This window comes from Ceratotherium simum, chromosome 24 (assembly GCF_057802395.1).
Source record: "Ceratotherium simum simum isolate JZ-2026a chromosome 24, ASM5780239v1, whole genome shotgun sequence".
In the NCBI taxonomy this organism is placed as follows: Eukaryota; Metazoa; Chordata; class Mammalia; order Perissodactyla; family Rhinocerotidae; genus Ceratotherium; species Ceratotherium simum.
The window spans coordinates 33,981,966-33,998,825 of NC_141923.1; the positions used below are offsets into that span (position 1 = coordinate 33,981,966).

A 16,860-nucleotide genomic window follows, 5' to 3' on the forward strand; every position below is an offset into this window, starting at 1 on the left:
GAAATGTTAAACATTTAAATGGTAAACTGTGATGCTAACTGTAAGCATGGCAGGAATCTTAAGGAAAGGAAAACTAATGTGGCCTAGATTTGTTGGAAAAGAGGTTCATGGAAGAAGTGGACCTCAAAGTATGTATAGGATTTGAGAGAGAAGTGTAAGCATAGAGGTATGTAGGGAAGACTGGGCTACCAGCCTACTTGGTGGGTGTGTGATGAGGAGTTACAGGAAATCTAATTATAGATATGGGGGAGACAAATCATGGAGGGACTTGACAGGCAGATAAAGGAGTCTGGACCAGACACAACAGAGAAAAGGAAGAGTCTTGAGCAAGGGCACTTCAGGAAGATTCTTTCACCCAATAACTAGTGAGCCAGGAACTCTTCTTGATGCTGTAGATTCAATGGTGATCAAAACAAACCATGAAGGGTGAAGGGATCTGACCAGGTCATTTCTGAGATCTCATGGGCTTTATCATTTTGTGATTTGAACAATGATTATCTTCCAGCAAGCTCATAGATAGCCAGGTACATCACCAGCTCCAACATAAGGAGGATCTGTAGTCAAGAATGCTGATTGGGCCGGCCCCGTGGCTTGCTGGTTGAGTGAGCGCGCTCTGCTGCTGGCGACCCGGGTTCGGATCCCGGGCTCGCACCGACGCGCTGCTTCTCCGGCCATGCTGAGGCCGCGTCCCACATACAGCAACTAGAAGGATGTGCAGCTATGACATACAACTATCTACTTGGGCTTTGGGGGGAAAAAATAAATAAATAAAATCTTTAAAAAAAAAGAAAAAGAATGCTGATTATATTTACATTATGAGTTCATACAGTTTGTTCAGAAGGAAGGAGGAACAAGTTTATAAACACATGCTATGGTCAGTTCATTTTCCAGGAGGCTGTCCTCAATTACCACTGAAGCCATAAAGACAATTTAAATTTGACCTCTGTACCAAAGAATCTTCTTGCTTCTCCTTGGGCATATTTTACTTCGGGTAAGGGGCATTGCCCAATTTTATTTTCTTAATGATGTTTAGCACACTGAAGATGCTCAATAAACATTATATATCCATGGGACCATCTCTGGAAAAGAAATCTTGGCTATATGACTATATACCAGTGCAATAAACAATAACTATTTTTAACAGTTTTTCATGCCACTCACCAGGAGTTATGTGGAAGCCTAAAATTAAAAATAAGTAAAAACAGCTGGCTTATGATTTTGCTCAGAAAACTTCAAATATACAAAACCCAGGTGGTTGGCATAGCCTAGTACAGAAAATATCACTGAGTAAATATCAAATGAATAATCCTGGCCATTGAGAATTTCTGTCTACTTTCACTCCATAAATATTATTTTAAACTAGATTTCTTCATTTATCATGAAGAATTATGCATGGCAAACTCGAACCAAATGTCTGGAAAGTGAGTTGGAATGTGATTTGAAAATTTTAGTAACAAATAATATTCTGACTTTAATTACTGAATTCAATTACTTCACAGCCTAGGAACTCACTTCAAGACCTGTGAAAAAATGCCCTTTTCAAAAAAGGAATTAGAAATCAACGACAGGAGGAAATCTGGGAAATTCACAAATATGTGGTAATTAAACAATATACTTTTAAATAACCAATTGGTTATGAAAGAAATCACAAGGGAAATTAGAAAATACCTTGAGATGAATGAAAACACACAACATACAAAAACTTATAGGATACACCTAAAACAGTGCTGAGAAAGAAATTAATAGCTATAAACATCTATATTAAAAAGAAAGAAAGATCTTTAACCAGTAACCTAACCTTCCAATTTAAGAAATTAGAAAACATTCTTGGTGGGGAACATGATGTAGTCTACAGAGAAGGAGAAATATAATGACGTACATCTGAAATTTATATAATGTTATAAATCAATGTTACCCCAATTAAAAAAAAAAGAAATTAGAAGACTAAACCTAAAGCAAACAGAAGGAAGGAAATAATAAAGACTAGAGCAAATAAATGAAATAGAGAAGCAAAAAACAATAGAGAGAATAAACAAAACCAAAAGTTGGTTCTTTGACTATATAAACAATATTGACAAATCTTTAGCTAGACTGACCAAAAAAAAGAGAGAAGACTCAAATTACTAAAATCAGGAATGAAAGAGGTGATATTACTACCAACCTCACAGAAATACAAAGAATTATAAGGGAATACCAGCAACATGCCAATGAATTAGATAACCTAGATGAATTTCTAGAAATATACAAACTACCAAAACTGAATCAAGATGAAATAGAAAATCTGAATAGAACTATAACGAGTAAAGAGATTGAATCAGTAGTCAAAACCTTCCCACAAAGAAAAGCCCAGGCCAGATGACTTCCCTAGTGAATTCTACCAAATGTTTAAAAAAGAATTTACACTAATCCTTCACAAACTCTTCCAAAAAATAAAGGATGGACTTCCCAACTCATTTTATGAGTGTTACCCTGATGCCAAAACAAGACAAAGATATCACAAGAAAAGAAAACCAAAGACCAACATCCCTATGAAGATAGTCACAAAAATCCTCAACAAAATACTAGTCAAGTGAATCCAGCAACATATAAAAAGGATTCAACATGGTGACCAAGTAGGATTTATCTCAGGAATGTAAGATTGGTTTAACATATGAAAATCAATCAACATAATACAGCATTTTAATAGAATTTAATATAGCATTTTAATAGAATAAAGGACAAAAACCATATGATCATCTCAATAGTCAAAGAAAAAGCATTTGACAGAATCCAACATCCTTTCAAGATAAAAAACTTCTACAACTAGAAATAAAAAGGAACTCTTGCATCCTGATAAGGGAATCACATAAAACCTAGAGCTAACATAATATTTAATGGTGACTAAAAGAGTAAAAATTTTCCCTCTAATATCAGGAACAAGACAAGATGTTTGCTCTTACTGGTTCTATTCAACATTGTACGAGAGGTTCTAGCTAAGGCAATTATGTAAGAAAAAGAAATAAAAGGCATCCAGATTGAAAAGGAAGAAGTAAAACTATTCCTATTAGCCCATGACAGGATCTCGTATATAGAAAATTTAAGAAACCCACAAAAAACCATTAGAGCTAATAAATAGATTAAGCAGGTTTTCAGGATTCAAGGTCAATATTCAAAAATCTATTGTATTTCTATACACTAGCAATTCAACGGAACAGTCTTTTAAAAAAATGGTGCTGGGATGACTGGATGTACACATGCAAAAGAATACAGTTGGACTCCTACACCTCACACTATGTACAAAAATTAACTCAAAATGGATCATAGACCTAAATGTAAGAGCTAAAACTATAAAACTCTTCGAAGAATTATAGGAGTAAATCTTTGTAACCTTGGATTAGGCAGTGTTTCGTAAATATGACACCAAAAGCACAAATAACAAAAGAAAAAATCGATAATTGGACCGTATCAGAATTAAAAACTTTTGTGCTTCAAAGGATACAACCAAGAAAATGAAAAGATAATCCATAGAATGGGAAAAAATCTGGTAAGTGACTTGTGACTAGAATGTATAAAGAACTCTTACAATTCAGCAATAAAAAGACAAACAATTAAAAAACGGGCAAAGGATCTGAATAGGCATTTCTCCAAAGAAGACATACAAATGGCCAATAAGAACATGAAAAGATGCTCAACATCAATAGCAATCAGGGAATTGCAAATCAAAACCATAATGAGAAACCACTTCATCCACTTGTATGGCTATAATAAAAAAGACAGACAATAATAGGGATTAGCAAGGATATGGAAAAATTGGAACCCTCATACATTGCTGGTGGGAATATAAAATGGTCAGCTGCTTTGGAAAACAATTTGGAAGTTCCTCACAAAGTAAAATACAGAGTTATCAGATAATCTAGCAATTCCACTACAGATGTATATATACTGTACCCAAGAGAAATAAAAACATATGTCCACACAAAAACTTGGACACAAATGTTAATAGCAGCATTCTTCATAATAGCCAAAAAAGTGGAAGCAGCCCAAATGCCCATCAACTGATGAATGGATAAACAAAATGTGGTATATCCATTCAATGGAATATAATTTGGTCTAAAAAAAGAATGGAGTACTGATATATGACACAAGAATGAACTTTGAAAACATTATGCTAAGTGAAAGAAGCAAGACACAATGACCACACATTGTATGATTCCACTCATATGAAATATCCAGAATAGGCAAAACCATAGAGACAGTAAGTAGATTAGTGGTTGCCAGGGGCTAGAGAGAGGGAGGAGTGGGGAGTGACTGCTAATGTGAATGGGGTTTCTCTTTGGGGTGATAAAATGCTCTAGAATTAGACAGTGGTGATGGTTGCACTACTTTGAGAATATTCTAAAAGCCATTAAATTGTCAACTTGAAAAGGGTGAATTTTGTGGTATGTCAAATAAAATTATTATTAAAAAAATGAAAGGACATATGTCCTATAGATCTTGTTGGAGGAGTTTGTATTTAAATAGACCAGTTTCTTCTTTTTTTCTCCAAAATTAAAATTGACTGCTGTCTATTTGAAATGACCAATAGATGACTTATCCTTTAAAATTTAAATGACATTACAGTTTAATTATACATATATAATATGTATTATTTGTCTGAATTAGTATCTCTTATCTATAAGTAACAGTTTATTTTCAAGTTGAAAATACTTTTAAGTGAAAAATTTCTGAGCATGTTAGTATCCATATGTAGCTCTTAATATGCTAAAATTTAGCATATTTAGTCAATGTTTGAGAAAGGCCTTAGCATTTTCTTAGTTTTTTTTTTTTAAACAAACAATTTCTAAATTTGAGCATTTCCTTAGCACCTAGTCAGTTTTTAAAGATTCTTTACTCTTTCTCCAATGATGTCGGAGTCAAAGAGTAAATGAATTTCTGGGAACTCTACATTTGATCAGAATTCAACCAATGGTGGAGCAATTAAGTAAGTGTTCCCATAGGATTTCAAGGCTTCCTGAATGAATGTTAATATACAGAAGTTTCTGGGCCTGGGTAAGAAAAATATGAATTTTTCACTCTTCTCCCTCTTCCTCCACACATTCTATGCAGAGGAGAGATTACTCAGAAGTCCAATTTCATTTGCTCTTTTTAAGCTAAGTGCACTGGCCTTTTCCCTATAAATACCTATATGAGAAAGGCCACGCTTACATTGTCACTGAAGTTGATTACATGTGTTATATAATTATGTACAATATTATTAGTTTGCAATAAATGACACAAGGGACTATGTTAAATTCTTAATAAAAGCAAATAGATACCATGAAGCTTGACCTTCTGAAGCTGGGTTATTATACTACAGGTAGGGTTGCCAGATTTAGCAACTAAAAATACAGGATGCCCAATTCAATTTGAATTTAAGATAAACAAGGAATAATTATTTTAGTATAAGTATACCCCAAATATTGCATGGGACATACACTAAAAAATTATTCATTGTTTATCTGAAATTCCTATTGAACTAGGTGTCCTGCATTTTATCTGGCAACCCTAATGATGGGAATAAGAAGAGAGAGATTTTATGCACTGTCCTTACAAAGGGTAGCAGTAGGATACAAACAGACTGAGTGGTCCTACATTTCTGTCCTGGCTGGTTACTGAACAGTTACAGAAATTTCCAACAAAGTCCTAGAATTGAGCTGGCTTGTGACGAGATCCTGGTCTGTTTTTAGGTTGAGGTAAATGGGACAGTTATTCCAGGGATTGGGGAAAAGCGAGTCACATTTAAAGTTGTGGAGAAGAGGTATGCACTTAAGAGGTGTGAGGGTCTCATTCATGTATTCAACAAATGTTCCAGTGGCCACTAATTGCCAGTATATGCTGGCTCTGGACATATACCCACGAGCAGAATAGACATGGTCTCTACTCTCAGAAAGCTTATAGCACAGTGGGAGACTCTGATATAATCACAAAAATACCTATTTAATCACACCGCTCTGAAGAAAAGATGTTGGGTGCTAAAAATCGTTAATCAAGCTGGTATATTACTACTGATCTTTATGGGGCTACTATAATGAATAAACACTATGAAGCATCCTGAGAATAAAACTCTTTAAAAGAAAGCACTACATATTTTCCTGTTTAAGGAAATAATACTCCACTAAAACCATAATTTCTGGAATTTGGTGAATTTCTGTTAAGTTGTGGTATATAATGTGGTATATAAGGTTGACTTTTTAAATTAAACATTTACTTGCATATTTATTAGAATGATTAATCTTGTCATTGTACAAAAAGTAGAGGTATGTGATTGTGCTTGATGGGTGTCCTCTTCCACGTCCAGCTCATCTTTCACGGCGATATCCTCGACTGTCCATGTGCTATCTCTGATACAGAGGATGCAATTCCTGCTAAATTGGTAGGGCAAAATTGACACCCGCCTATTCTACTACATTACTGTTTACTGACAGAGGAAAAGCACTACAATACACTGACAAGGGTACTTGTTTCTGTATGTATCTGGTAGAATTCCAAAGCACTTAACACCCAGGCTCCTCGCTGGGGTCAACGCGGAGGCTCCCAGCCCGCTGAAGGGCAGCAACTTCTGGCCTGGAGGGCAGCTGCTGGTTAACAGCTGTACAGTCTCAGAGCTCTACACTCAAGACCTTGAAGAGGAGCTCACTGCACCCAGTTAAACAACATACATTGCTATTTTCGAATAATGCTTCTCGTGTCTTGCGAATGTACCTAGAACTAATGGACAGAACTCAATTCGGTTTTAGCAATTTTCTTCTCACTTCATAAGAATTCCTTTCCCCTTTTTTCCCATATACAACCCTATTATCTACCAGGCGAAACAACTGAGCGTTTTTTACTGAATGGCTGGAGGAAGGGAGAATTAGAGAACTGAATTGGGGGATGGGAGGGGTAGCGTCAAAAATTTATTTTGCGGGGGGAGGAACGGATGTACTAACAAAATCCTCAAGCAACCTTACCCCGAGTGTCCAGTCCTAACTCCTGGTTCCCTTTTCTTGGACAGGGCTCGGCGGCCCCAGGATGCGGCGAACATTGGAAGACCACAGTCTCTGCCCTCAGTCCTCCTTCCACCTTTCTGCCACCTCGGGCTGCATTTTCCCGGCAGAAAAAAAGAGCGGGGAGCCGCACTCGTCCGGGCGCGGGGCCTCCAGGCGGCGATGGCCCGCCGGCCGCCGGGGGAGGGAGGCGAGCCCGCAGCCCCGCGGCCACTCGGATTGTTACGCGCCCTCAACTTCACAGAGCGCGGCGCTCGCGGGGTGCAGCCAGGCCTCCGCCGGCGCCACCCGGGTCCTCGCGCGAGGAGGAGCTGCGGCGGGAAAGCCGAGCCGCCGCCCGCGGTCTCCAGGCCAGCCGCCCGCGGCGGGGGAGGGGCAGCCGGCGCCCGCGTTCTCCCGGCGCCCGCGGCCGGCGGAAGGGCCGCGCATCGCGGAAGCGCGGCCGCAGCTGAGGATCAGCTGCTGGAGGAGGCGGAGAGGGAGAGGGAGGAGCCTCGGGGGGAAGGGGAGGGAGGGGCCCATCAGGAAGCCGCGAACGCCGCCGAGTGTCTGCACACCTCGCTCCGTCTGCCATGGCTGGTTAAAGAACCATCCGGCTCGCAGCGCGGGGGGAGGGCCGGGTGGGGGGAGTGCGGCGGCCGCGCGTGAGGCCGAGGGAGGGGCGGCGGCGCGAGCGGCGGCGGCGGCGGTTCCAGCATGAAGAGGAGAGCTGGCCTGGGGGGCAGCATGAGGTCAGTGGTGGGCTTCTTGTCCCAGCGGGGCTTGCATGGGGACCCCCTGCTCACTCAGGACTTTCAGAGGAGACGCCTGCGGGGCTGCAGAAACCTCTACAAGAAGGACCTCCTCGGCCACTTCGGCTGTGTCAATGCCATTGAATTCTCCAACAATGGAGGCCAGTGGCTGGTCTCAGGTAAATCAACCCCCTTCCTCTCCCCGCGCCTCCCGGCCCCCTTCCCACCGACCCCGTTCGCTCTCCCTCGTCCCCCTCCTCCTGCTCTCCGTCCCCACCCCCACCCTCCTCCACCCCCCTGCGGTGGGGGGAAGGTTTGGTGTCAGATTAAAACCATGGCAGGGGGAGGGAGGGGAGGGAGAGGATGTCTTCTATTAAAAAGACCTAAAATGGTTGACAGGTCCTGAATTCGCTGTATCCCAAGTGGAAAGTGACCCCTCCGGAGGACTGGCCGCAAAGTGTGGGTTGGGGAGGGGGGCGAGGTTACCACTCGACAAAGTTTGATGGGAAACTCTACCTCCGAGTACTCGAAAAGGTGCGGGGGGCATTTGGAGAGGGAGGAGGCCGAGGCGCGCCGGAGGCAAGGGGGAGCTCGTGCCCCTGTCGCCGGCGTCCTGGAGAAGGGGCCTGGGGGCCGGGCGGTGACAGGGCGGCCGCCGCAGGGCTCGGGGGCTGCCACTCGGGGGCCGGCTGGGTCCACCGAGGGGAGGTGACGGTCGGGCGGGTCGAGGGGCCCCCTGGGCGCTCTGAGGGGCCCAGCTCCATCTCCTGTCGTTCTGTGGGGGCCTCTTCCGCGTCTTGTTTTTATTATGGTTTCCAGAGTGCCCAGGCCCAGGAGGCGAGGGGGCACCGGCCTGAACTTGAATGCGCAACTTGTGAGGCCGGGGGTGGCGGGTGGGCGACCCCGGGAGACTTGGCGGGAGCCCCGCGCCGGGACGGCCTTTCGCCGCGGCTGCCGTTGCAGGTGGTCTCCGCTCCTCCCCCCCGCCCAGCTGGGCTTGGTTGCCCCCGGGCTCCCCCTCCGGTGTGGGGAAAGTGACGAAATCGAGGCCGGGGCTCTGGCCGGGCGATGTAGGCCTCGCTCTCCCGGGGCTCCTAGCGACAGGCAGCTGAATCGATAGCCTATTGCTCCCGGGGAGGCCCGGGCCGGGCGGGCCGCGGCGACAGCTGCCCCGGGGGAGGTGCGCCTGCGGCCCCGGGGGGCGCTCGCCGCCGCCGCCCTCCTCTCGAGGTCGCAGGCCCAAGGCAGGCGAGTGGGGATGGGGGTAGGCTGGGGGCGGCTCCCCGAAACCCGGCTAAGCGGGGGAGGGCGAAGACGGGTGATATGGCGTTCCCGCTCGCTTTCTGCCCTACTCCGTCCCTTTTCCTACATTGAGAGGGAGGAAGGGGGAGCCCAGCGCTGGACGTGGCGCTTGTCTTCACCCAGGCCGGTCCCCGAATGGTTTTCTAATTTACGTCAGTGGGCAGCTCGCCAGAAACTTCTGGGATCATGGCAAAGCATCCGTCTTCTTCGTCAGTAACAGTCGGAAGTGACACGGGGCATGCAGTCCACTTTGGGGGTAGCAGAGATAAGACTTGTGTGATCATTTCACCATAAACCTTCTGGGGTTCCTCCGGAACTGACTTGACTTTTCCACCCCAGATCGTTTTCTCTTTGACTAGGTAGATTTTGGCCCTAGATCATCCCCTGAAGAAACCTGATATTCCACTTCAAAGGCATAACCCGAACAAAAGCTTGCTTCCTCCACGCTGCCCAAAATTCCAAGGGCAAAAGTGGGGGAAGATCTCTTTAAAGAGCTCCCACTTCTTCCCCCTACTGCTGCTTCTGTATTCGTAATACTCCCATCTCCTTCCCAGACTGATGTATGCCAACAGAGATGTTCTCAGACACAAGTCACCTCACCCTACTGGTGAGGGAATTTGGAGAGGACTCTTTTGTAGACTGAACTAATCATGTTAATTAAGTCATACATACAGTCATACATTGCTCACTTTAACACACTTTTTTAAAATAACAGATTTGGGGCCGGCCCCATGGCTTAGCGGTTAAGGTTAAGTGCTCGCGCTCCGCTGCTGGCGGCAAGGGTTCGGAACCCCCGGCGTGGACCAACGCGCCGCTTCTCCCGCCATGCTGAGGCTGCGTTCCACATAACAGCAACTAGAAGGATGTGCAGCTATGACATACAACTATCTACTGGGGCTTTGGGGGAAAAAATAAATAAATAAATACAATTATAAAAAAAATAAAATAGAATAACAGATTTATTAACGTATAATACACATGCCATAGCATTCACCCATTTAAAGTTAACACTTTTTAAAAAGCACAAAAAGTTGCCTCCATTCTCTACCAGTTATCCTTGTGCAGGACCTTCCCCTGTTTCTTGAGTGAACCCCATTTTCTCTAGCCTTGGCCAGTTCATTTCCTTTAGCTTAATTTTAGTCTATAGAAGAGGAGGGACCTTTCCACAGAGGAGGCTCTGGCAGGGTTCTGGTTCTAAGGCATTCATTTCCTTAATTTTCCAGGCCTAAGTTGCCCATCTCCATCAGTACTTTCTGGGTTCTGGCCTTCTTTGCCCCTTACTCCTTCTCCTTCCCCTCACACTTCCGCTAGCTCAGTTCTTCCTGTTTCCTTTTTTATCTACTCTTGCCCTTGTTCCTAGTCCTTCCTGCAAGCTTTTCCACCCACCCCTCCAGTTTAGCTCAGATAGACTTAGCTTTGCTTATTTGTTCCCTAAGCATAGAGTTTTGGTTAAAAGCCTTTTTAGTTATTCACCTTCCATTATGAGTACAATTTATGCTAACAGAAAGTTCCTCCTGTTAGCTTCAGATAAGGAAGCCCCCTCTGGGAGTCATAAATACACCTTAACTTGTTAAAGATCATTAAATTTTGTTTTGAGAGGTCCTTCAATAATCTTCCGAAGTTTAAAACTAAAGTGTCAATGTTTACCTTTTCACTTATCTATCATTGTTCTTTAGCAGTTAACACCTGAGGGGAGAGGCACACAGTATTTTGAGGCTAATGCTATCTATCCCTAATGTTTCACAATAATGTGGTGGGAGGCCAGACTCTGGGATGGTAATGAGATTAATTTTAAGCGTTTTGTTGTTCTTGTATGTTGTCTGGATTGGTTAAAGCCCTCAAAAAGTGATGATTAAAATAATAGATTGTTCAGAGTTTGTTCACTGTTTTCATTTCCTAATTGTTTGGGCAGGCTCACATTTCTTGGAACTGACACATACTATTTGAGAGAATTAACTTAGACCTAGCGCAAAAATTATATTTGCATGATTCCTGTGGCCTTATAAAATGCTATTTGTTAGGGACATATCATTGCTTTTTTGTTCTGACAGCTAGCCCCTTCTCCAGGACACAGTGAGGCCAGCAGATAGTAAGAGGAAAGCAGAGAAAATCAGGAAGGAGAAAAGGTGTTCTGTGTGAAGTGAGATTGTGACAGCAACAGGTGGGAGGATGGTTTTTTTGACATTTTAAAACATGAAATATTTTAACCTCAAAAGTATTTTTCTTTATCGTTGATCAGAAAATGGCATTACTGTGACATCATGTAAGACAGTATGGTATAGCATTCATAAGGGTAAAATCACTGCTGTGTCGTTTAGCGTGTGACCTTCGTCAAGTTGCTAAGCCTCTCTGAGTCTGTTTCCTGATGTACGCGATGAGAATACCAGCACCTACCTGAAGAGCTGTTGTGAGAACTACATTTGGCAAAGTTTAGGTTGGGAGCTGAACAGAGTGCCAGGCCTCTCTGCTGGGTTTGTTTTCTTTCCTCTTTGTACTTCTAACTCGCTATGTCATTATTAGCTGATACTTTTTCTTACAGTATTGGTAATAGACCTGTGCAAAGGGGACAGACAGGATAGTTTTGTGACTTTTTGATGTGGAATGAGGAGGCACAAGTTGGTGTGGAAAGAACCTGGGATTTGGTGTCACGTGATAGGAGTAGGAGGCTTTACCAGTCACAAATTGTATAAATTTAGGTAAGTCTCTTCATTCCTCATCTGTAAGATGGGGATAACAGATTGCCCTCACTAACTACCTAACAGGGCTGTAGTATTCAATGAAATGTTAAATGTGAAGGTACTTTGTAAACTACATGGGTTTGAGTGAACATTACTTTTTTATAAAGAACTGCTGCTTATGCTTGATGCTTGCAGTCTCTTCTTAGAATATTTATGTGTGTTAGTTCTTAGAGGGATGAGGAACAACACTGTATGTTGAAGTGCTACTTACAGGAGATCCTAACAACAGCAAGGAGGTTGTGCTGGTACACGTATTTTGGGGATATCCTGGGTTTACCTTTTAAATCTTTGGTTGCATCTAGTACTTTAAATTGCCTCCATTGCCTCCTCGTATGCTTCTCCTTTTCCCTAGAATGGAGTCCTTTATAGGTTTGCTTAAAAGTCTTTTTCTTTTTTCTTTGGGATGTTCATCTTCTGGGGATCTGATTGGGAGACCAATCAGAATGTAGCTTTGTGTGTATCTAACTGGAATTGTAATTCTGCCTTCTTTTTTTTTTTTCTTTTGTAAGGAAGATCAGCCCTGAGCTAACATCCGTGCTAATCCTCCTCTTTTTTTTTTTGCCGAGGAAGACCTGCTCTGAGCTAACATCTATTGCCAATCCTCCTCCTTTTTCCTCCTCAAAGCCCCAGTAGATAGTTGTGTGTCATAGTTGCACGTCCTTCTGGTTGCTGTATGTGGGACGTGGCCTCAGCATGGCCGGAGAAGCAGTGCGTCGGTGCGCGCCTGGGTGGGCCACCAGTAGTGGAGCGTGTGTGCTTAACCGCTAAGCCACTGGGCCGGCCCATGCCTTCTTAGATCTTGTAAACTATTTGTGTAAACAGAATCTTAGCAGTAAACAAAGATATTCAGCTCTTTAGGGATGAGAGTTGCTGAAAATATTGTTTCCCCTGAATTGATATTTAAGGCGTTGGAACCTATACAACTAGCAGATTAATAGCCCATAAGTATGAAGTTTTGAGTTACAGTGAGAGATTATGATCTCTTTTTTTAATGCTTATGACTAAATGTAGGAAAAGCACCTTCAGAAGCTTTTCAAATAGCATCAGCAACTATACTGTTTCAAAGCATTAATTAAGTAGGAGTTGTAAATAGGGAGAGGCATTTAATTGGTCATATTTATAACTGGGATAACCATTTAGTCCTATTTCTATTTCGTATGGGTCTCTGACTTTATTGATCATTATAAGTATCCACAGTTATATAAGTGGGATTAAGAGCATGAACCCTGGAGTCAGGCTGCCTGGGGTGAATATGAACTCAACTACTTGCTGATTGGGTTACCTTTGACAAGTCACTTACCTCTGTTTCCTCATCCATATAATAGGGGCAGTAATACCTCAGAAATTTGTGGTGAGGATTGAATGAAATAACACCTGTAAAGTTCTTAGCACCAGGGCCTAGCCCATGCTGTTGCTCTGGTTGCTACTGCTGCTGCAACTGTTACTGTTGTTTAACTCGAACCTCACAAAAAGCTTTTAGGAGATTGACACCTTCAACATCTAACATTTATTGCACATGGCACGGTGCAATGTGAAAAATGAAAAAAGATCTCAATGAGGTGAACTGTTAAAAATTCTTTGTGAATATACTTAATAACTCCAGTATGGTCATCAAAGCGTATGTTAAGCATCAAACAAAAGCTATGATAATAATTATATGCTTAATTGAACCCATTAATTAATGATCATTTCCTGTTGCCCAGTCACTAGTTATCTCACATTTTATGGAATCCGTTTTTTGTAAATAAATTCACCTAAGAGCATATTATCTACAGGTAAAGTGTTTGGCTGTAGCCAGGTAAATAAAGTCTGACTTTATTAAAACTTCTCATGTGTTTAATTAGGATGGATTTCTTGGTCCAGTGGTAGTTTATCAGGAGAAATATGGCCAGTGGTGGGGCAGATTTCTGTTTTTGAAAATCTTTTATAGTACATACATTTTGACAAGGTGATTAGGGAATCAATTCGTGGATTTTTCTCTCGGCTTTTCTATTCACTGATAATCCATTGCTGTGAAGATATTCAATTTTATTCTTTGGTCTATTTATTAGTTCAACAAATAGTTTTCCAGTGCATAGTATTTATAAGATAGGAGCTATGAGAAGAACAGAGGTGATGAATCAGGTATAAATCTTGCTGTCAAAAAGCTTGCATTTTAGGAGCATTTACTTCTCATTTGTAACAGTGCGTGACCCTTTTTAATTTTTCCCCTCTGCTTTATACTTTGATAGATATTTGATTTTTCTCTGGTTTGCAGTACTTAATATAGCAGAAATCCTCTTGCCTATGAGCTTTAGCGGGAAAGAGAGAAGGCTCATAGAGATGGCCTTGGAGGACATTGCTATGATAAATTATAGAGATCATGTCGTAAGGATAAGGTAACATGGATATTTATAGATACACATTATTTTTCCCAGTTGTTCGTTGGTCAGCTAATTGATATCTATCAAAGATTGGCAAAATTAGAATTATGCCCGGTTTTGTCACTTCTGCTTTAAAATAACCTAATGAGGTTTAACTGATGACCACTAGTCTCATTAGACATTATTAACACATCAGAAAGTTGTCTTTTTATTCATGTTGTGCAAAAGATCATCACTGACTTGACTTAGCCAATGCGTTTTTGATTACTAAGAGTTCTTAGAAGAGCAGTAGCCCTCAGTTACGTATCCTGGCTACCACATTGAAAGATGTCAGCGCAGGTCCAAGTGTGTGCTCCTTCACTGATTATTGATGGATTTGGTTGTGAAGTGCAGTTGGAATCATTTAGATCAGGGAAACTCTACCGACCAGTAAAACTTGAGACACGAATGGATACTGCTTTCTGAATTGCAAGTTAAGAAGTGGATGCATTTGTTTTCTTGTGCATTGAGTGTGCGAAAGAGCACTTCCATTGCTAATAAACACCGCTTAATTTTATTTTATTTTATTTATTTATTTCTTTTAATTAATTTATTTTTTTCCCCCAAAGCCCCAGTAGATAGTTGTATGTCATAGTTGCACAGCGTTCTAATGTTGCTGTATGTGGGACGCGGCCTCAGCATGGCCGGAGAAGCGGTGAGTTGGCGCGCACCCGGGATCCGAACCCAGGCTGCCAGCAGCGGAGCGCACGCACTTAACCGCTTAGCCATGGGGCCAGCCCAAACACCACTTAATTTTAATCTTTTTTTCTTTTTCATGGTTTCAAGAAAGAAGTAATTGCTTTTCTTGTTATTTTAGTCTGAGTTCAGATACTCAAGGTTGGAACTAAAGCCTTTTAAGGTTAAAGGAACTAAAATCCTAATTCAAATGAAGATTACATAAGAAGGAATCGAGTCTGTTTTCAATTTTTGGTGCCCTACATTATATTAAAAATATTCTCTCTTATAATTAAAGAACTGAATATTAATGTGTTAGGAGTAACCCTTAGATTATTGTGAGAATGTGAAATTACATTTCTTTTCTACTTAATTCTCTGTCCTTTAAAATTTTTTATTTTTGGTAATAAAGGTTAGGTTACTATTTGCCAAAGTATGTAAGCTAATTTTAGGTGATCTTTGAATGAATATTTAAATTTTAATAGTTTGTACGTTTATTTTTTTACATATTAGAAAAGTTAACTAGTATATATAAAATATTGTTTTTAATGGATTTATTGCTTAAGGTGAGGTAAATTTTAAAGAGTCAATTTAAAGAAAAATAATGGTGAATTGTTACGTGAATATGGCAAAAATCAAGAGGTGATCAAGATTGACTGAAGCTTGGGAAATATAGCATTAGGTAACCTTTTTTAAAATCTTCTTCCTTCCTCTTCGAATCAGAGAGTGAGAAAGCTCTTCATTTTATGGCAAAGTAAGTGGAGAAGTAGAAAGGTGACTTGCCCAGAGCTGCCCGGTCAGTGTTTGGCAGTCAGGACTCTAAGTAGGGCTCATTGCTCCTGGGCAGGTGCTCTTTCTAAGTTGCCTTTTTATATCTTTCTTTCCGTTTTCTTCCTATAGGGCAAGCCACCTTTTCTGGATCTCTTCTAAAGAATTGAAAGCTGAATGTTAGCAATTTCTGAGTACACGTTACAACTCTAGTTGCTCCTTTTAGATGATGTTATATTTCTGTGTCTTGCTATAAATAAAGTTAACTTGTTCCACACAGGTATCTTATGTTTATTTGTTCATTAAAAATACGTAATGAGAACACACTATGTGTGCCTCTTTAATCTTAATAATAACTATAAGAATTATTTTTTAAACATTTATTTAGCATGTAATGTGTGCCAGGCCTTCTGCTAAGCACTTCATATGTCTTATTTGCCAACTTGGAAAATAACCAGTGTTACCTATAGTCTAAAAATACAAGGGGATTTAAAGATTTTGTATTAATCGTCATAACTAAGTGCTAAAGAATCAAGAAAGGACATTGATAAATGACTACTGAGGGTTCTGTAATGCAGAGGACAGGTAGGGTGTTAGTGGAAAAATAGATATTAGAATTCATTGTTTCTGGTTAAAATGAAATGAAGTATACTTCTAGGGATGGAAAAAGATTTTTATTACCTTGGTCTTTGTAGAAAATTTGGTTCCAATAGCTGCTTCCCAAGCTTTTGTTCTTTTAGCCTTAATATGTATTTGTCACTACTGCCAACATAATGTAAGTGTCCTAAAACTTAGCTCTCATTATCTCACATCTGCTGATCCCTCAGAAATCTCCAGTGCTCCCCAGTGTCTACCAAATTAAGTAGGAATGCCTCACCTGATATTCAACTGAGACACTGCTGTTCATAAAAATAAATATTTGAGGGGCCAGCTGGTGGCCTAAGCGGTTAAGTGTGCATGCTCTGCTGCGGCGGCCCGGGGTTTGCCAGTTTGGATCCAGGGCGCGCACTGACTCACCACTTGCCAAGCCATGCTGTGGCTGGTCCCATGTAAAGTAGAGGAAGATGGGCATGAATGTTAGCCCAGGGCCAATCTTCCTCAGCCAAAAAGAGGATTGGCGTTGGATGTTAGCTCAGGGCTGGTCCTCCTCACAAAAAACAAACAAACAAATAAATAAATATTTGACAATAAAAATAGCTAATATGTGAGCATGTCATTCATTTATCAAATATTATTTGGG

The 16,860-nt window shown here is 41.5% G+C and overlaps 2 protein-coding genes across 2 annotated transcripts in view; one reads left to right on the top strand and one right to left on the bottom strand.

Moving 5' to 3' along the window:
* Window positions 1-7,319, bottom strand: part of EXD2 (exonuclease 3'-5' domain containing 2) — a 100,423-nt gene extending 93,104 nt beyond the window's left edge. The window contains exon 1 of the mRNA XM_087448332.1: window positions 6,969-7,319. The gene's annotated coding sequence lies outside the window, so the exon portion shown is untranslated. The remainder of the gene's footprint in view (window positions 1-6,968) is intronic.
* Window positions 7,320-7,664: 345 nt separating this feature from the next.
* DCAF5 (DDB1 and CUL4 associated factor 5) overlaps window positions 7,665-16,860 on the top strand; it is a 110,907-nt gene continuing 101,711 nt past the window's right edge. The window contains exon 1 of the mRNA XM_004426279.3: window positions 7,665-7,914. Coding sequence (XP_004426336.2) covers window positions 7,701-7,914 — 214 coding nt within the window. The 5' untranslated portion in view covers window positions 7,665-7,700. The remainder of the gene's footprint in view (window positions 7,915-16,860) is intronic.